We start from the raw sequence: 20,570 nt of genomic DNA, 5'->3' as shown, positions 1-20,570 counted from the left end.
CAAACAGCACCACGAATTATAAAACTTACTTTAACTGGAAAGAGTTGAGGTTTTTGTTAGATTTATTCTTTGAACTGGTAATGTTTTACATGTTTCAAAATTTCAAAAATATAAAAAGATATAGAGTGAAAATATTCCTCCTCTCTGTCCGCCCTTTCTTTCCCAAGGGCAACCAGTATAACTGTTTGCTTTTTACTCTTTCAGAGACTGCATGGGTATATGTATACATTTCCTCTTTACACAAATGGAAACACAGTTTTATACCTTGCTTGTTTTCACTTAAGGGATCCTGGAGGTCTTTCCCATATTAGTATGTAAGGATAGTCTCCATTTTTAAGGCTGTGGTATCTATTCCACCATAAATTACTTAGCCAGTTCTCCATGGTGAATACAGTGGTTGTTTCCAAATGTTTTACTTTTAAGATCAATAGTATAATGAAAACTATATACAACCAGTTTGCACATATACAAATATGTCTGTAAGATTCATCCCCAGCAGGTTTTCTGTAACAAAACCTTTCTGTATTTGTACTTTAAACAGTGACTAAGTCTCAGTCCACACAAGTTGTATCAATTCACTCCCACTGAAAATGCACAGGAAACGTTTTCACCCCTTTGAGAAAGCTCGAAGCTGTTAAAACTCTGGGTGAAGGGCGGGTGCATTGTTAGAATCCTCCTGAAAGCTAGTTTTAAAAGCTATATGAAATTCATTGTCATGTAAAATGCTCAAAATATAGTAAAAAACATGGGTTACAAGAGAATGAGAAACGACCCCAAATTTCTAAACACAAGATAACTATATACACATATATATGCTTAAGATGTAATGTACACTCTGTATATGTGTATATACGTCTAAAAATTGCAAGGAAAAATTAGCAAAATGTAAGTGGTAATTACTATCTCTGTAAGGTGAAAGCATTAATTAAATTTCAAATGAGTTTTCATATTTTTTTGAATTTTTGTGCATTTTCCAAGTTTTGGCTACTAAGAACTTGTTACTTTACAAACAGGTAAAACCATGATTTCCCCTAGTACACAGTAGTTTCCCCTGAGGAGTTTCTGACTATTCCAAAACATCTACAAGTTCAGTGGAAAACCATGCCTGAACATGAGCTGAACTGAAACAACACCACGCAGATCTCCAGTGTTTGTTCCTTCTCGTCTGTCCCCATCTGACCCAGCGGGGCTGCTGGGACTTCAGCCCTCCCAGTGTCCACTCAGAAGTGTCCAAACAAGAGCCCTGCAGGACCTGCCAACTGGGGGTCAAGGTGAAGGGAACAAGGCAATCACAGGCCTGGCTTCCAGAGCTGTCTGGAATCATGACGTCACTACTGCTCCCTGGGTAACCCAATCTCACCCCTATCCCGATGGGACAATGCAGAGGAATGGTCTGGAGAGGCATCTGGCACCAGGCTGTCCTACCTGCTTGCCTATCATCTTCCTCTCAGGGGAGTGGGAGTGGGGATGGAGGACAGACTCAAGATGTTCACAGGGTAGAAGAAACTGGACCCTTGGTGGGAGTAGAGTGAGGGGTCAAAGGTGGTTTATTTTCTAGCTTCAACAATGGAGGGCAGGAAGTAACAGCCCCCATGGAAGGGATGGGGAGGGGGACTTGTCTGGGTGGGAAAATGGCAGTTTTCAGGGACCTTATGGCTCATTTGAGGGCAGCTGCTCAGTAGACAGCTGCTGTTGGGACCTGAAGCTCAGAACTCAGAGGCACCAGAGACTCAGTGTTGGGGTAAGCAACACAACTGGGAAATGGAAGACACCTGGGAACCCCAGGGGAAGAGGGTTGCCAGGACCACCAAAGCCCCTGAAGAGATGGAGAGGATGGGGAACTACAGAAGCCTGGCATGCTTCATGGTGCAGAGGAAGAGGGGAAGCTGAAGTGGCCACAGATAGCCACGGCAAGGGTGGACCCTGTGAAGGTGGCGACAGAGGTGGGGGAGCTGAGGGGCACATGGGAGCCCAGGAGGGTCTTCTAAGAGCTGGAGGAGAAAGCTACAGGAGCTGCTATCTACTTACGTACCACCCACTTCCCGGAACTTTGTCTCTTCCCTGTGCCCACCACAGAGGTGAGAAACGCTAGATGTCACCTTTGCAAGGCTCATTATTGTTAGGGTAGCTCACTCTTGGCCAACAGGTCTACCTGAGTATGCACTACTAGCTCCCCCGAGGGCCTTTTGTTTGGAACATCATCAAGATGTTTCCTGGCTGCTTCCTGTCTTGATTACAGCTCCAGCTTAGCTGTGATCATGAGGGAAAACCTAAGAGAGCTGGAGAAAACACTGGTTCTGATATGGCAAAGCCACTGAAAAGTCAGCCTTGGAACAAAGCTTAGTTTCATCCACTGTTACTGGGCACTGGCATCAAATTCTCTCAGTTACTTCCTGTCTGTGTAACTTTGGGCAGGTTACTTTTGTCTTCTGCTTACTTTTCCTCATCTGTGGAATGATACTTCTCACATAACCACCATGGGCAAAGTGCGCCAGAAGGTGCTCCTTTTCATGTAAAGGGAAAGTTATCTCCCAAGATGAAGCAGCAAAGGGCACAGGTCAAGGAATGATGCAGTCACTGTAAAAAGGTGACCTGGGAAGGGAAACACAAGACAAGCAAGCCCAGGGCTTGGTAAGGTCCCACAGGGCCTCTACAGAGATGAAGCAAAAGGTGGAAGGAACCACGGCACCCTGGAAGCCTGGTGTACCCCGGTGGCACTCCAGCATCCAAAGAACGGGAGGGCCCAGCGAGCCATGGTGGCAGTGCATGGCAGGCTCAACCATCCAACCCTGGGCCAAGAGGTGCCCCAGGATACTCCGGGATGACCATTCTTCCAACTCTCCGCCTGCTCAATCCAAAGCACCTCCTGCAGTTAAGGTTCAGGGACCGTTGTTTTACATGCTGAGTTGTGTCACACTGTCTTCCTTCTTTCCAGGTTCTGATGAGTGCTGCTGGTGAGTTTAACATCACTAGAATGCAACTGCAGAGGGAAAAGCAAACGGAAGAGGAACCTGATTAAAGCTGGGCACCAATGGGAACTGCTCTGTCCAACTCAGGGTGTCCTACTGCCACAGGCCCACAATTCGCTTCATTTTAGATAAAAAGTAGGTTTAAGAGAGGTCAGCCTTTTGCAGATAGGACGGGGATCCAGAGCCAGAGGAAGAGGGGAGAAAAGTAAACAGAATTAAAATGGATTGAGCACATGTACCTACCCCCTAAAACAAAAGCAAATGTCATGCACTGTGACCATGTACTAAGAAAAAAAATTTAAGTAGGTTTAAGTCCTTGGCTTTTTTGTTGTTGTTTTGGTAGCAGGGATCAAACTCAGGACCTTGCTCTTGCAAGGCAGGTGTGGTGCCACTGAGCTAAATGCCTGGCCCAAGCCCTTGGTTTTCATATCCCCTGTGCTACGAGACACCAAGGACCATACTTTTAATTTTTATTTTTTGCAATGCTGGGATTGAACCCAGGGAGTGCTAAGATAGGCAAGCACTCCGCCACCAAGCTATATCCCCTGGACCTTTTAAAAAAATTCCGAGACAGGTTCTTGCTAAGTTGCTGAGTTGCCCAAGGTGGGCCTGAAGTTGCAATGTTCTTGCCTCAGCCTCTAGCGTAGCTAGCATTATAGGTGTGTGCCGCCACACTGGCAAACATCACATCTGATACAGGATGGTACTTTCATATCAATAACGGCATGGACAAAGGTCAGAAACCTTTGTTTCCCTTTGGAGAACACTCGTTATCCCAGCACTCTGAGAGGCTGTGCAGCTGAGAAAGACCCGGTCTCAAAATTAAAAGTGAAAAAGGGCTGGGGACAAAGCTCATTGCAAAGGCTCTGAGTTCAACCCCCAGTATTTTTAAAAAAAAAGTCCATCACGCCAAAGCAAGTAGAGTATAACGGGCATTGGCAGGTGGGAATAAAAGTTAGCTTTTGTTTCCTTTTTTCTCTCAACAGATAAAGACTAAATAAGAAACTGAGATTAAAAGAGATTTAAGAAAGGAGAGACATCACCCAGATGCACAACGTGAATCTTGTTTAGATGATGACTATGTAGGAGGTAGCAGCCAGGAACATTTGAGCACTGGACGGTTGATGCCGTCTGCTCAGACATGATAATAACAACGTAAATATCTACTTGAGATTCCACAGAATTCAGTTTTTCCTGTTTCACCAGACATTAAGTAACGTGAACTTTTCTCCTCTTCTGTGATGTCCAGGTGGAGAACAGGAGCGATGAACCCAGGGCGCTGGTCTGATTGAAACTCAGGCCCAGCTGTGTTACCCACTGCTGCTGCAAACCACCTTTGCTGGTGTCAGCTCGGCAAGGCCACACCTCGGTGTGGTGTGACAACCAGGAGAGCTTGTCCTTGAGCAACACGGCAATGCATACAGAGTCCTGGCTTTCAGAAATACGGTCGGGGGCTAGGGATTAGCGTTAGCTCAGTGGCAGTGCGCCTGCCTTGCAAGCACAAGGTCCTGAATGCAATCCCTGGAACCACACACAAAAAAGAAATACAATCAGAAATGTGGATGGAGTAATGTCTGAGACTGACGTGAAAACAACCCAGGGTAGGAAAGGACAGGGAGGGGTGGAAGAGACTATGCAAATGTATCATCCCTGCTTTAGAGCGCACACACAAATGCTAAGAGGTTATTTAAAAAAGTAAGTGGACTCTGTGCTGCTCTTACAACAGTTATGAGTGCTGCAAAATGGTAAAGATTCAAAAGTACTACACGGTGGGTAAACTAGCTCGAGACTCCACTTGCATGAACACCAGTAGAGGCATAATCAATTTAAAGTCTAGAAAACGCCAGTCACACAGCTGGACTGGGTTTGTTGAGGGTTTTTCCACCCTGCCACTCTGCATAATTCTTCAGCAAGGAGCTGCAGCACTACACGTGGGCACTACAGGACACTAGGCAGCACCTTTGGCCTCTGCCCAAAGACACTAGTGGCACCTTTTAAGCCACAAAGGCCAAAGATGTCTCCAGACATCACCAGACGTCCACGTTTGAGAACCTGTGGTCTGCAGCGACACTGGCTGTTCTGAGGTAGTGGTTTTCACAGCTGTGACTGCCTAGAGAATGCTGGGAATTTTGTGGTGGCTCCCCTGCCACATGATTTGGGGGTATGCAGATGAAATGTGGGCAGGGGCCATGTGTGCTCCACAACTGAGGTGCTGAATGGTCATCAGCGGGTCACGTGTGCAGGTGTATAACACATACGTGATAGCAAGCTCAGTCTAACTTGGTCTTTTTTTTTCAGTCTCACCTGTAAGCACAAATTAATTGTTGCAGGCTTGGAGCTTACACAAAATTTCCCAGAAATGCAACAGCATTTTGTTTTGCTGTTACTTGGGAAGATCATACCCTGCAGAGGAACACCCCTTGCGGTGCATCTGGCAGCAGCACACCCCATGCTAGTCTGCAATAGGTGATGCTCTGTTCTAGATGTGAAGCCCCACACAGGATGCAGTGAAGTGACCTTCTGACTTGATATGCATCATTCTATCAGCAAGAACTTGGACTTTTGTCACTCTGTACGAAGTTGGACCAATATTACTTTTCTACATTATACATACGGCAGGTTTTTTTTTTTTTTTTCACTATGTAGTTCAGGGTGGCCTTGAACTCCTCTGGATCCACCTGCCTCAGCCTCCTGGGTGCTGGGATTATGCCCCAACACCCAGCTAGGGACAGGTTTTAGCACTGGTGAACTCACTCTGGTGGAGTGAATATCCTGAAATATAGGTTGCTAAGGGACCCTGGGCTTGAAGGTCTGGCACTTACCATTTCCTAAAGGAAGTTAGGGGTCACGAGCGGTAGCCCCCCGGCCTCTCCTGCCACAGACACACTGTGCAACTTACCACGTTTGTGCACCCGAGGTTCAGAGGTCACAGCCAGCACTTCTCTCCTAGGTGGACTCTCTGAGGTCAAACACGGTGGAGCCCATGGGCTCCTCCACCCCAATGATGCGCACAGGGTTTTTCTCCTGTATGAGTTCGTGGATGTCAAACAGGGCCAGGGCTCTGCTCGCTGGCTGTGCTGCTCTGGCCTGATCCCTGCTCTGTCCTGACCCTCCCTGCGGGTGCTGGGTGTGCTGTGCGCCCCGGCTGCAGGGCTGCTGGCGTCTCCGGGGCCGCCTGGATGGCTCCTGGTCCCTGGTGTGAGTGATCTGGTGGCGGATAAGATGGGAGCTCTGGGTGAAGCACTTGCCACACTGGATGCATCTGAAGGGCCTGTCGCTGCGCAGCGCCCTCTCCTCCTGGCTCAGAGGCGGTGTGCAGGCAAGAGCGTCTGCCCACTGGGGCCGGGGCAGGGCTGCTGTCTGCTCAAAGATGGGGCGGCAGGTGAAGGGCGGCTCCCCCGCGTGCTTGCGCTGATGCTGGGCCAGCGAGGAGCTGTGCCGGAAGCCCTTGCCACAGTGGTTGCATTCATAGGGCCGCTCCTCCGTGTGCGTGCGCAGGTGCAGGAAGAGGCAGGTGGTGCGTGAGAAGGCCTTCCCGCACACGCTGCAGGCGTAGGGCTTCTCTCCAGTGTGTGTCCGCCGGTGCCGGCCCAAGGATGAGTTCTGGTTGAAGGCCCTCCCGCAGTCCTGGCACGCGTAGGGCTTCTCTCCGGTGTGGATGCGCCGGTGCACGGTGAGGTGCGTGCTGTGGCAGAAGGACTTGCCGCACTCCGCGCACTTGTAGGGCTTGTCCCCTGTGTGAATGCGCTCGTGCTGCACGAGGGACGAGTTCTGGCTGAACGCCTTCCCACACTCCTTGCACACGTACGGGCGCTCGCCTGTGTGGATCCTCTTGTGCACCGTGAGGTGTGCGTTGTGGTTGAACGACTTTCCGCAGTCGGTGCATTTGTACGGCTTGTCAGGGCCCTGGCTCCTTGACAGCTCTGTGCCCAGGACGGCCTGGCCGGAGGCCCTGTGGTTACCTTGGGGCTCACTGGCCACGTCCGGCTCAGGGTCGGAGCCAGGCCCGTGTGCATCCGAACAGGGATACTCTCTCTTGGAACTCAGGAACGCACTTGGGCTGGAGCTCAGCACACAGCTCTCCCCATGTCTGAGCCTCTCACAGCCTGGACTGGGATCTGCTGCTCCCTCCTCAAGGCCAGCTGCCAGCTGCCACCCGTCACTCTGGTCCTTTCTGTGTGCCTGGCCCTCACCCTCACCCTCACACGGCCATGTGACCCCCGCCAGGGAAGGACAGGCAGTGACCCTCGGGAACTCTTCTCTTTCTGTGCCAGTAGTCAGCTTCTCTTCGGGGAAGCCTGGCTCCCAGCCTGCAAGAAAACCCAAGACTTCTGAGTCGTTGTGGGAAGACAAGGAGAGGAACTGGTCCTGTTACTGCTCTAGGATGCTACCCACCTGCCCAGCAAGCCCCTATTCACCCTGTCCTTAAACACAGCCTTGCTCCTGGGCCAGGCACTGGCCCCTGGCACCATGGGGAGGGCATATGCTTCCTGGATGGCGCTGCTGCTCACCACACTTGAGTGCTTTATTTCCACCCCTGAGCTTGGACCACTAGGGGTACATGCATGACTGGTGGTACAAATAAATCTGATCACTTTTTTTTGTTGTTTTTTGAGACACTGTCTCGCTATGTAGTTCAGGCTGGCCTTGAACTCGTGGTGATCCTTTTGCCTCAGCTCCCGAGTGCTGGGACTACAGGCATGTGTCACTATGCCTGGCTGGGTCTGATCACTCTTATCAGTCTTTTTACTAATAAAATTAATAAAAAGTCTGTAAGTGGGCCAAATCTAGTTAATTGATTGAATTTGAAAAATTACTGCCCAAATATAAATATTAATACTATTACAAAAGAGCATACCCAGGTTAGCTATATAACATCCTATGATCAAATTCAAATCAAAGCTGCCCGGCAGCGAGACATACAAATTATAACCCTGTCATGAATGTGTTAAAGCAATGTATGCCTCATACCTCAGGTTCTGGGAGGCACAAGTCCTAAACCCAGAGATCAGCAGGGCCGGCCCCCTAGAGGGTCAGGGGAGAGGCTTCCTTGCCTTCTCCAGCTCCAGGAAGCCCCCGGTGCCCTGGCCTTTGCTGCAGCTCCAGGGAGAGCAGTGTGGCGTCCACCAGTCTCTCAATGACCTCTGCTTCCTGTCACGTACCCCTTCTGACTGTGGTCCTTGTGATCACACCGGCTTTGGGGATCAGGATGTGGACTCTGCTGGGCACCCTTGGTCCTCTCCAGCCCCCTCAGCTGTGTGGGTCTCGCCAGGGACACACGCCTGCGCTCATCTGCTGACAGCTAGTGGATGCTCAGAAATCTCCACTTCAGGGAAAGCTGGGGGGACTGAGAAAACAAGAGCCTAGCCACAGGGGAGCCACTGTAGGAGCAGAGGTCTGCCGGGTGCCAGCCCCAAATCCAGCTGTGTCCACAGTACCATCAGGGGTTGTATAAGCCAGGTCAGGATATATAAAACCCTGTACATCAAGGTTCACAGCAGCACTTTTCTTAACCACCGAAGAGTGGAAACAACCCAAGTGCCCATCAACTAATATGTGGATAAGGAGAATGGGGCAAGAACTTTATCCTAATAAGGTTGTTGCAAGAAGCAAATGGACTCATCTCCTGGCAAGTCTGTTGTGGTCACTCCTCCACTGACTGTGTGTCCCCTCTGACAACGACCCAGGCCCTGTGCTCAGCCTCCTGCTCGCTTTGCTTCCTGCTCCTTCTCCAAGCCCCTTGCGCACTGTCCCCTCTGCCTGGAACCCCATCCCCAGACATGTGCCTGCCTCTATGCTACCTCCTGAAAGAGGCTTCCCCGACTGCCCTATGTGCACCAAGTCTATATTTTTGGTTCCCCCATCTCCACTTGGCAGTGGCATTCCCTTCTCAGGCCCAGCTGAGTGGGGTCTTGCTGTGTCCTAGTGGTGAGGACCAGGCTCAGGAGCCAGCAGACTGGCCGAGCTGTGACCCTGCATGAACCCAGGCCCAGGTGGATGAGGCCGGCAGGAAGGAGGCAGAGGAAGGCCCAACAGGGAGACTGGCCTGAGCCCAGCTGGGCTGTAGCGTCACAGCCTACAAACCACGAGCCCCACATCTACCGCCACAGCAGGAGGGAAGGGGGGTGGAGGGGCGGGAGCAAGACAGCACAGGGTGGGAGGCACAGCCCTGGCACTGGCCAACAGTCCTAATTCCTGGGACAGTGACCAAGCAACCTTACAAGAGGTTGAGAAAAAGGACACTGCAGATGAGATTAAGGTAGGAATCTCAAGGCAGGAGGCTGACCTAGGACCCTCAACATCATTCCTTAGAGGGTCCCTGTAGAACAGTGGAGTCAGGGCACGGGGTGGATGAGGGAAATGGTTGTGATGTGCTTCCGTGATGGAGAAGGACCTGTGGGCCTGGGATATGGGTGACCTCCTGGGGCTAGAAAAGCAGGAAAAGGGATTCTACCCCTGGAGCTGCCAACAGGAACCAGCCCTGTGAACCATCCTGAACTTCTAACTTCCATAACTGAGAAACCTGTTTTTTTCAAGCAATCTAGATCGCAGTCTTTGTTACAGGAACAATAGGAAACTAATACAAAATATGACATGGAAAATATATATATTACATATATATATTTTTGGTACCAGGGATCGAACTCGGGACCTTGTGCTTGCGAGGCAGGCGCGGAACCACTGAGCTAAATTCCCGGCAGGAAGATATATTTTTAACATAAAGGGGCAAGCCAGGCATGGTGGCACATTGCTGGAGCAAATGGGCCTGCCTCCCATGACTGGAGGCTGAGGCAGGAGGATTGCAAGTTCCAGCCTAGACCAGGCAACTTGTAGGACCTTGTCTCAAAATAAAAAAATAAAGGGCTGGGTGTAGCAAGGATAGGCTCAAGGCTAGAGCACATGCGTGTGCTGAGAGGGGTCCGCCCGCACGAGCACTCTTTCCTGAACGCCTACTGCTCCCAGAGCATTTAAAATGGTCTGCACGTAAAACTTTGAAAGCACTGTTGTGATTTTCACACCATACCCCTGACCCATGCAAGCAAGACATTTTGCTTAATATTTAAGGTCCATGTTCGGTGAAGATTTGCTTCTGACAAACAAGTCTGAGGCAACAGCAGTGAGAGCCAAAGGAAGGATTTGCCTGGCCCCAGGGTACCAGAAGTGTTACAGTGGGAGGAAGGGCCAGGCACTGCCATATCCTACCTATTCCAGAACGTGGTCAGGGCACCAGCATGCCAGTGAAGGGATTCAGATTTTCCTAATTTAATTATGACCATCTAGATCCCTCCTTCCATCTTCCCTAGCAACTGGGGTCTGGGTAGGTGGAAGTAACTCAATCCTGACTTCAATGGATGATATCTGGAGCTCTGATAAAAGGGGACAGATACGAGTACCAATGATCTTTCTGCCTTCTCCTTTTTTTCCTGACTGGAGCACCAATGCAATGGTTGGAGCTGCTGTGGTCACACTGCAACCCCAAGGAAAGGTCAGGATAATCCCAGAAGCACACTGGGATCTCTCAGATGCCAAGCTAGCCCTAGCAATAGGGAGAAAAATGCTTCCCTCATCTTCAGAGATGCTCTAAGCTGGCTGTAAGGTATCTATGGCTAAATACAATGATTTCTGGTAAAAGAACAGAGGAAGGTACAGGAGCTGGTTTGCAGAATTGAGTATGCAAGAGCAAGATGGAGAACATAAAGGGCAGGTTTATGGCTCAGGAAAGGCAGCAGAGGAGGCTGACGGGAGAGGAACGATCCAGAGGATGACGGGGCAGATGGAGCAGAGATGGCTGTACTCCAGGCTCAGAGGAAGGTGCACACAGGGCAGGAGGCCATCCTCAGGGGCCTGCTTTCAAGCCTGGCTCAGGTCTGCATGAGAAGTGTGGGCTTTGGGAGGGCTCTCCAGCCAAACTGTAGGAGTGGCCACTACAACCTCGTGTTTAAGCTCACCACATGGTGCACCCCTCTGTGGCCAGGCCCCAGGAAACTCCAACACTGCCAGGCACCCTGCGGTACCACATTCTTTGTGTGCACTCGAGGTGAACTGCTTGGGGAGTGGAGCTTGTCCTGGGTGACTACTTGGGGAGGTCTGGAAGCTGCTGGCTGGATTCCGCCACACTTCACCCCAGCTGGCTTTGCTCTCTGTCTTCCGGCTGTAGGACTCTGCCATATCCTGCAAGGCCTCCTTGTAAAGGGGGTGGCACAAGGATCCCCAACAGCACTCTTCCCACTAAGCATATCTTTAGTGACCTTCTTGGCCCTCACCTGAATAGCAGCTCTGGGGGCATCCTTGGTCACCACCCCAGAACTCAGCCCCTTGCTCCAGCTGGGAGATGACATCGGGCTTAGGAAGCTCAGGACCTGGACATGGAGAGATAGCAGAGGTGGAGGCTGCTCTGAGAGGAGCCAGCAGCCCCAGCCCAGATGAGGTTAAAGGGTTTGCACTGGACAAAGCAGGGCAGACCCTCTTCCTGCACATGTGCCCACTGGAACAGACTCAGGTTGGGTTTGTACACCACAGGCCCCATGGCCCAGCCCTGAAGCAGGGGAAGCAAGCCTCACCCACAGACAGCAGGTGCCCGAAGGTCTCCAGCATCACGTCGCGGTACAGCGTCCTCTGTGTAGGGTCCAGCTGCCCCCACTCCTCCTGGGTGAAGTCCACGGCCACATCCCAGAAGGTCACTGGTTCCTAAAAGAGCATGGAGGCCTCCGTCAGCTGGACCACCCCCATCCATCCTCTGGGGAGGGCAGAGGAAGAATGGGGAAGGAGAAAACAGGCAGGTTGGGGTCCTGAGGGAACATAGCTCCTGGGTGACCACACAGGTGTGGGCTGTAGAGCAAGGACCTGTGAGAGCACCCAGCATGATCAACAAGGCCAACCCCAGCTGGCTCACAACTGGTCAGACAATGATGACACCATCAGAAACCAGCTGAACCAGTGATTTGCAGGATTCTGAGCTCAAGAAATGGCTCCTGTGTCAAGACACAAAGTTTTAGGGTAGTTTGTTACACAGCAACAGCTAACTAATACACCCACTGACACTTAGATAAAAAGTTGGGCTCACAATCCTCCCAATCAAAGCAACTCCTCTTCCTACAGGCTCATGTGACCAAAGTGGACAAAAAGAAGAGACCGTGGGGCCTTACCCTGTGAAGAGTGGAGCCAGAGGTGAGGAGGAGGCAGGTGCCCTGTTCTGGGGGCACCAGGGTCTCTGAAATGACTGACTGTAGGGAAATACAAGGCCCATGTGGCCAGAACTGCCAATTTCTGGAGACAAGGTAGAAATTATGTCAAATTTTTATATGAAAAATTTCAACTTTTGAGCCAAATGTGGTGGTACATGCCTGTAATCTCAGCACTCTGGGAGACTGAGGTAGAAGGGTCATAAGTTCAAGTCCAGCCTGGGCAACTCAGTGACTTATTAAGACCTTGTCTCAAAGTAAAAAATAAAAAAGGGATGGAGATATAGCTCAGCACAAAGGCCCTGGGTTTATCCCCCAGTACCACAACTAACTAAATACATAAGTAACCACTCCCCCATCCCATAAATTGATACAGCGTATCTAAAATATATTCCTCAAACAAAATTCTTGGGAGGGCTGCCTGTGCCTGGGTCACAAAGCCAGATATTTCTGATCAGAGTCTCACCTCAGCTGCTTCCTCCCCGGGAGGCACTAAGTATATACCCAGCTCTGTCTCCCAGTTTCCATGTATATAAAGTACCACTCTTTTAGGGCTGAGGTGGGAATTAAGTGGCCAAGAAACACTTCCTTTAGAACAGCTGGATATTCACATGCAAAAGAACAAAAGCTGATTTCCTATCTTATACCATATATAAAAATTAACTCAAAATAGATCAAAGAAGTAAATATAAGTCCTAAAACTATAAAACTCTTAGAAGAAAACATAGGGATACATCTCTGTGACCTTGGATTTGGCAAAAGATTCTTAGCTATGAAGCCAAAATCCCAAGCAACAAGAGAAAATACAAACAAATTTGATTTATCAAAACAAAACGGTTTTGGGTGGGGGATTTAGCTTAGCGGTTCTGCCGCCTGCTTTGCAAGCACAAGGTCCTGAGTTCGATCCCTGGTACCAAAAACCCCCCAAAAATCAACAACAAAAAAACACAAAATGGTATTGTGATTCAATGGACACTCTTAGAGTAAAAAGACACAACTGCAAATCACACACCTGATAAGAGATTTATAACTACAATATTTAAAGAACTCTTACAACTCAGTAATAAAAATACAACCCAATTAAAATGTGCAAGAATCTGGAGACATTGTTTCAAGAAAAATATTAAAAAAAATATAAAAATGGCAAATAAGCACAGGAAAAGATATTGAAAATTAGTCACCAGAGAAATACAAATCAACACAAACAAAATCTTCAATTTTAAAAAAGTATTTCCTTTAAAGAAAAACAAAAGTAGATTTAAACATGCTAAAGAAATTCTGGGTGGCTCTGACAGGAAACACGCACAAGCCTTTGGCTGGGAACAGAGGTCTCTGCTGTTACCCGTGTCCTCATCTTCCAGTTGAGGCCTGCCACCCTGATACACACTTCCTGTGCCTCTCCCTCCCGCCTGCCACCCCTGCCCACTTTCCCTGGGCCATGGGGGACAGACCAGAGGCCACGCAGTACTTGTCTATTCAGGCCATGAGACAGACCCACCCCTCAGTGGTATCACATGAGCCTTCCAGCACTGGCCCCGCTGTCCTGTGGGTCTCCCTGCAGCCCTCCTGCTCTGCACGCCTGGGGCCGGGAAATGGGATGTGCAGATCTGTCCCCCACGCCAACCCTCACTGCTGGCCAGACCACCCAACAATAGCCCACTATTTCTCCTACGTCCATCCCTCAGATGCCTGAGGGTGGCTCTCGCTCGGCTCTCACCTCCAATCCCAGGCCAGTCCTACTTAAAACACCTGAATGTCTCCTCCACAATTTCAGATAGGCCAGAGCAATGATGGTGAACCTCCTAGAGACTGAGCGCTCAAACTGCAACCCAAAACCACATACTTATTGCAAAGTGCTGACACTGCCTCTGTGTGTGCTGTTATCTGATGCTTGGCTGCTGGGGCGATGCTGGGGTGACATGGCTCGAGTATCGACAGAGAAGGTTCTATGTGCCCGCTGCAGCACATGTGCTAACAGTTCGCCATTGCTGGACTAGAGGACGATCCCTCAGCCTGCCTATGGCAGGCAAAATAACGGCCCCCCCAAAGATATAGTATCTAGGTCACAGTTCCCAGAACCTGCAAATATTGGTATACAGGGAAAAGGACTTTGCAGATGTGATTAGGATTTTAAAATGAAGAAATTATCCAGTTGCGCTATAAATACAATCATAGCCAGGCATGGTGGCACACACTTGTAGTCCCGCACTTGCGAGGCTGAGGCAGGAGGATTGCTGCAAGTTTGAGACCAGCCTGGGCTACATAGTGAGTTCAAGGCTAGCCTGAACTATATAGCAAGATCCTGTCTCAAAAAACTAAAACCAAAACCCAAAAATAAACAAAAACCAATCACAAATATTCTTATAAGAGGTATGCAGAAAAGGTTTGACTGTAGAAGACAGAAAGCAATGGACGCTGAAGCAAGATGCTATAGTGCTGGCTTTGAAGATGGACAAAAGACCAACTGGCAAGGAGTGCCAGGTCTATAGCTCTTAGCTGGAAAAGGCAAGGAATAAAGGAACAGTGAGACTCATGCCAGATTTCTCATTTCTAGACAAAATGTGTGTTGTCTCAAGTCACCAAGTTTATAGTGATTTGTTGAGAATGCCACAAGAAACTAAGATACTGGACCTGACAGCCCTATACTTTCTTTCTTTTTTATTTTTTTTGTACTGGGGATCAAACTCAGGACTTTGCACTTTTGAGGCAGGCGTGGCACCACTGAGCTAAATCGTTGGCCCCATACACTTCTGGACCTGGTTCTTGTGGTGGCCGGCTCCTGCTGAGTAGGGTGCACCTATGTAACTGTAGAAGAACACCGTGGAGAAGATAGCATGAATTCTGAGTCCAGTCAGGATGTGCCTCCCACCTCACCCTTCCCCATTCTGTGGGAAGCCAGAGCCCATGTGAGGACACTCAAGCAGTTCCACAGAGAGGCCCACAATGGAAAGAGTCCTCTCACCAGCAGCCACAGGAGTGAGAATGAGTGTCCTGGAGGTGGATCCTCTAGTCATCGAGTCAACCAGAGCCTTTGCAGTGAGCTACATCCTCAACTCTTTTTGAGACAGGGTCTTGCTAAGTTGCTAAATTCTCCAGGCTAGGTTCAAACTTGTGATCCTCCTGTCTCAGCCTCCCAGAGCGCTGGTATTACAAAGCATGTGCCACTGCACTCGGCTGAGTGAACTGTCTTGAAGGTGGATCCTCTACCCGACCCATGGCTAGGGTGACTTGTTTTGGAGAGTTGAACCCAGGCGCTTGTACACACCAGGCAGGCACTCTCTGAGCTACCTCCCTCTTTTTATATTTTATTTTCAGACAAGGTCATGCTGTGTTGCCCATGGTGACCTCGAATTTGTGATTCTCCTGTCTGAACCTCCCAATTAACTGGGATTACAGTCATGTGGCACCACGTCCAGGTGGGTTGACATCTTGACTGTAAACTAAGGAGCTTGGGCCAGCAGTTGAGTCATTCCAGGGTTCCTACCTATCACAAACTGTGAAATAATAGTTATTATTGTTTCAGGTCACTGCATTTTTTTTTTTTTTTTTTTTTTTGGTACCGAGAATCAAACTCGGGTCCTTGTGCTTTCGAGGCAGGCGGCGGAACCACTGAGCTAAATCCCCAGCCCAGGTCACTGCATTTTTAAAGGCTGTTACATAGCAACAAGCAGCAACCCTTTCTTACCACTTAATTCCTTGTCAAAAACAAACTACTGAGAGATTAGATTTCATGCAAATTGGAAATAACACATACATGAAAATTTACAATTTAAATTATCAGTAGTTTCACTCGGAGTACCAAATCTGCAGTAAGGAAAACATTTATAAAGAAACTACAAGAAAATAGAATTTCAATACTTTTTTTTTTGGTACTGGGAATCAAATTCAGGACTTGGGCTTTGGAGGCAGGTGGCGGAACCAAGGAGCTAAATCCCCGGCCCTATAAAACAGAATTTCAAAGTTGCCGAATTCGAGGACAACCAAATTGTTTTTGGCTCTTGCTACACAGAGGCAGCGTTTTACGGAGAGCAGCTGCAGCCGCGGTTTCGTCCCAAGCGCAGAGCTCTGATGAAGTGACCCGGCAGTCGCTCTAGCCACACTGGCTATCGCCGAGGGGCCCGGCGCAGACCCCGACTCCCACGGTCGCCCTGGGCGACTGCTTCCCCGGGCGCCAGGGCAGCTCCTCGAGTCACGCCACGCCGCGCGCCACGCCCCGTTGGCGAAAGGTCCGTCCCTGAGCCGCCCGGCGTTAGCCACAGTCGGCCGCCGCGGTGGGCGGGAGGGACGGCCACAGGAAGGACCCAGGCAGGGAGAGGCCCCGCCGCGCAGCCTCCCCTCCGCTCGGGGACCTGGGCCCGGGGCTGTCGCCGCCGTCATTGTTCTTGTTACCTGCAGCCGTTCCACCGGCGGGCGAGCGCTCATTGCCACGATCGCCACGTGGTCCTCGGGGTCCATCCTGGGTTCTCGCGGGGAGCGCTGGAGCCCGACGCAATTCCCAGGCCAGATAGTCGCCCCTACTGAAGAAACCACTGGCTCCAGCGGCCGCCGGACAATGGCGGCGGCGCGGGGAATGCTGCGCCTACAACTCCCAGAAGGCCACCCGGTGCGGTGTTGGACCAATGGGAACCTCTACCCTCTGGGCCTTCCACCAACGGGACGTTTTGCCCTTTGGCCAATGGGAATACCCGTTCTCTGGCCTTCTACCAACGGGGCTTTCTGGCTCACTGGCCAATGGGAACCCCTATCCTCAGGCTTTCCACGAATCGCGCATTCAGGCACTTCCGGCGGGCTTCTGCACCAGCGCTGTGGTGGAGCCGGAGCGGAGACTGGGTTCAGTCCCAGGCTGAGCCCGGCTGGGGTTCTAGCTGCGGGGCTGCGCACGGGCGCGGGTATAAACCGCGGTTGGAGCTGGGCTCCCCTTCCCTCGCAGCCGACCGGGATTTCTCGTTCGCTCCGTGCAGCCTTGCTGCATTTGCTCAGAATCGTACCTGCAGTCAAGAGTTTCGGGTGGTGAATGGGGGGTGGGGTGGGGTGTTGGCGGCGCCTGTGCCGGGCTAGCGAGAGCTGGTCAGAGCGGGGCGTGGTGGCGCGGAGGCCGAGGCCAGAGGGTCATACGTTGAAGTCCAGCCTGGGCAATTTAGTGAGTCCTTATCTCAAAATAAAATTTAAAAAGCCTGAGGATGTACTGCAGTGTAGTGTGAAGACCCTAGCTTTCAATTCCCGATTCAATCAGTCAATCAAGTTCAGTAAATTACAGGTGGCAACTAGCAGAAGTCACACCTTAGTGTGGTTCTCCTAGGGCCATCTTCTGGAAGGACAAGTCTTCAAATCTTGAGACTTCAAAGTGGCCATTTAAAGAGGCAGTTTGTCACTGGCTAACGTATGCAATGAAAGGCCTACAGGCAAAGATAGTGACCAAGTGGCATAACAGCTTTTCTTCCAAGTATCAAAAATAAGAGAAACTCAGTTTAAGTCTCTAGGGAGGTGTTTTTCCCTTTCCTTTCCTTACCCACTTTTCCTTTGTGGTACTGAGGATTATATCCTTCGCCCTAAGCTACATCCTAGGCCTTTTTATAGTTTTTATTTTGAGACAGCCTCGTTCATGCCCAATTTGAGTCTGAACTCACGACCCTCATGCCTTAGCTGTTCTGTATCACATACTGAGGGTAACTCTGGATTCCTTCACCTCCATTATTCCTGGTCTTATATTGAGGCTCAGTGGCAGAAAACAAATGGCCAAAATTATCTTGTCACTTCCTACTGAGTTGGATTTTTTTTTTTTTGTACTGGGAATTGAACCCAGAGCCTTCATACTGAGTTACATTCCCATCCCCCTGTTTAGTTTTTATATTGGGACAGTGTCTCACTAAATTGATAAGTTGCCTAGAATTGGCTGAAACTTGGCGATCCTCCTGCTTCAGCCTCCCAGAGTGCTGGGATTGTAGGTGTGTGCCGCAAGGCCGGACTCTGAGATGAAATTTATTTCCCTTCTCCTTGACTCTGTCTCTGGGGTGGCGCTGCTTGCTTAAGTGGCTTGTTTAATGGCAGAAGTGATGTTGTGCAACTCCTGAGGCTATGTCTTAACATACCTCGAGGGTTCTGCTGAGTCTCTTAGTCATCCCTCCTGAAACCAGCCACCATTCTGAGAGCCCATGCTGCAAGGACCCTCCAGCATGAGAGTGAGCGTAAGTTTTTGGTCTGGCTGCTCCCCAAGTGTAGCTGGTGTTACCTCCTAGTCTTGGGGGAGCCATCCTAGAAATGGGCCTCTACACGGCTCCAGCCCCTGTGCCTCTACCAACCTTCCTGAGAGGCCGTAATGAGAACTGCCTGGTTGGTCCTGCTCAACTGACAGACTGGTGAAGAATTAAAGAAGTCATGGTCACTGCTTTGGGAATGTGTGTTATGCAGTATCAGAAAAGTGAAATAGGCCTGTGGAATTTTACCTTTTAAAGTCTTCCTTTAGTCTTTTCCTCTCTATTTCCACCGTAACTGCTGGCCCTTATCATTGTTTTAAGACTGGGATGCTCCTTCCTTCCATGTTTCCCTTTTCCCATATCATTTCTGGCACCCACGGGTATTTCCGGTGGACACAGAGGCCACTCGCAAGGCCAGGAGGCCTCTGAGTTAGGACAGCTTGGGGCTCAGAGCAGCTGGAGGGAGTCAGTGTGTCTGGCCAACAAAGATCCTAAGTGTCGCGCAATCTGCTGAATGCAACAATTGAGCATTTGTCACATTCACGGCACGACAGAGGGGAGCTTACACATGGCATAGGCTGGAAGCCAGGGGAAATTCCAGCGGCACAGAATCTTTCTTCCACTCAGCCAGCACTCTGTGAGAACATGGGGGTGTCCAACAGGCAGCACTGGAACTCACAGCGATCTAGAGGTCAGTGTAGCTGAGGAGCCAAACAGGGCGTTCTGGACAGGCAGAATGACAGTCACAGACAGTTGCAGACCTCAAGCAGCAGCTCTGCGAAGGGCAGTGCTCAGGGCAGAGTCCACAAGCAAGCAGCCAGAAGACCTAGCTGAAGAGCAGCCTGAGGCTTCGTCTTTTATGCCATGGGAAGTTTGATACAAGCAACTTACTAATCTTATAGTGATGTACAAATAACATGTATTAATCCTATGGTGGTAAAAATATATTTTAAATTTTTATTTATTTATTTATTTTTCCCGATACCAAGGATTGAACTCAGGATCTTGTGCTTGCCAGGCAGGCACAGTGCCGCTAAGCTACATCCCTGGCCCCAAAAATATATTTTTTGGAAAACAATTTTTTTCCCATTAAGTTTATTGGTACGTTTTAGGTATAAAATACAGTTACATTCATCATTGGGATCTTGTACCTTTACATGAGTCTCTTGGTTCTTATTTTTTTTCCCCTTCCCTTGCCCTCCCTTCACCCCCTCCACCCTTCCCTATTTGCAAAGACTTTCTTTCCATTTTTTTCCTCTTCTCATATTTTTTCCTTTCCCTTTTTTCCCTTCCCCTACCCCTCCCAATTCCCCTGCTCTTTTAGACCTTTTCTTCCTGTTACACAATATCAGTTATACATTTTAAAAATTACAATATTAAGATCTAGGAGACATTACCACAGATTCCACAGAATTTAAAAGGATATAGAAAGCATATTACAAAAATCTTTTTTGAAATAAATTTGACAACTTCTAAGAAGTACCTTGGAAGGCAAATTAATGAAACTAACTGTGGAGGAAATATAAAATTTGAATAGCACCTATTAAAGAAAGTATATTCCTAGCTTGAAAACCTACCTATATGACAACAGCAGGCTCATAAACATTTTAACTGATAAATTATATCAAACAATTAAAGCAGAAAAAAGAAGGAACACTTCTCCCCTCATTTTAGGAAATCAACATTGTGCTAATCCTAAAACTGGATAAAGATAATAGAAGAAAAAAGTATGAACATAGATAGAAATTTGTTTAACAAAACAAACTCTTAGAAGTCAGATCTGGCAGGATGTAGAAAGTGGTTTTGTTATAGGGATGGCAGTGTTGGTTCAGCATTGGAAGATCCACCCCCAAAAGTCATCATTTAAACAGAGGAAAGGAAAAAGCCATATGATCCTGTCGCTAGTTGGGGAAAAAGTATTGGACTAAATTCTACAGCTGTTCATGGTAAAAGCTATCAGGAGACTAGAAGTAGAACAGAAACTTCTCAACAGATTAAAGACATGTACTCCATACTTCCAAGTGAGAACGCCTTATATGAATGGAGAAGATACAATGCTTTCTCCTTAAGGTGGGGAACAAGGGCAGATATGCTTACTCTTTATCTGTCCATTAAACTTTGAAACCTAGTCCCCACCAAAATAGTCTGGCAATAAAATGACACAACTAGGATAGGATTGGCATGGCAGAAGCAAAATCTTTATATGTAGATGAAATGATCATCTA

At 49.2% G+C, this 20,570-nt stretch overlaps 1 protein-coding gene across 2 annotated transcripts; it reads right to left on the bottom strand.

The window, feature by feature from the left end:
- Nucleotides 1–44: 44 nt before the first annotated feature.
- On the bottom strand, nucleotides 45–16,738 carry Znf8 (zinc finger protein 8). Of its 2 annotated transcripts, XM_004866547.3 has the most exons (5): nucleotides 16,541–16,737; nucleotides 11,531–11,657; nucleotides 11,234–11,329; nucleotides 5,869–7,279; nucleotides 45–2,980 (listed from the first exon to the last, which is right to left on the bottom strand). In XM_004866547.3, exons 1-4 carry the CDS (start codon nucleotides 16,604–16,606, stop codon nucleotides 5,916–5,918), a joined length of 1,653 nt encoding a protein of 550 aa, XP_004866604.1. In that variant the 5' UTR covers nucleotides 16,607–16,737; the 3' UTR covers nucleotides 45–2,980; nucleotides 5,869–5,915. The 2 variants fall into 2 exon arrangements, with proteins under 2 accessions (XP_004866604.1, XP_004866605.1); XM_004866548.3 differs by lacking the exon at nucleotides 11,234–11,329 and having other exon boundaries at nucleotides 16,541–16,738.
- Nucleotides 16,739–20,570: the final 3,832 nt, after the last annotated feature.

The sequence above is a fragment of the Heterocephalus glaber genome, unplaced genomic scaffold (assembly GCF_053883595.1).
Source record: "Heterocephalus glaber isolate CG9 unplaced genomic scaffold, H.glaber_assembly_v1.0 deba00001745, whole genome shotgun sequence".
NCBI classification, from domain to species: Eukaryota; Metazoa; Chordata; class Mammalia; order Rodentia; family Bathyergidae; genus Heterocephalus; species Heterocephalus glaber.
Note: the sequence above shows the minus strand (reverse complement) of the source record. Positions and strands in the feature narration are given on the sequence as shown.

Bases quoted from the DNA above. Each gene is read 5' to 3' on its own strand.
- Znf8 (XM_004866547.3), bottom strand. From the start codon at position 16,606: ATGGACCCCGAGGACCACGTGGCGATCGTGGCAATGAGCGCTCGCCCG. The intron at 11,330-11,530 runs GTGAGGCTTGCT...CTCCATGTCCAG, and splicing joins CGGGCACCTGCTGTCTGTGG to GTCCTGAGCTTCCTAAGCCC. The intron at 7,280-11,233 runs GTGAGGGCCAAG...GTTTTCTTGCAG, and splicing joins CCCCCAGAGCTGCTATTCAG to GCTGGGAGCCAGGCTTCCCC.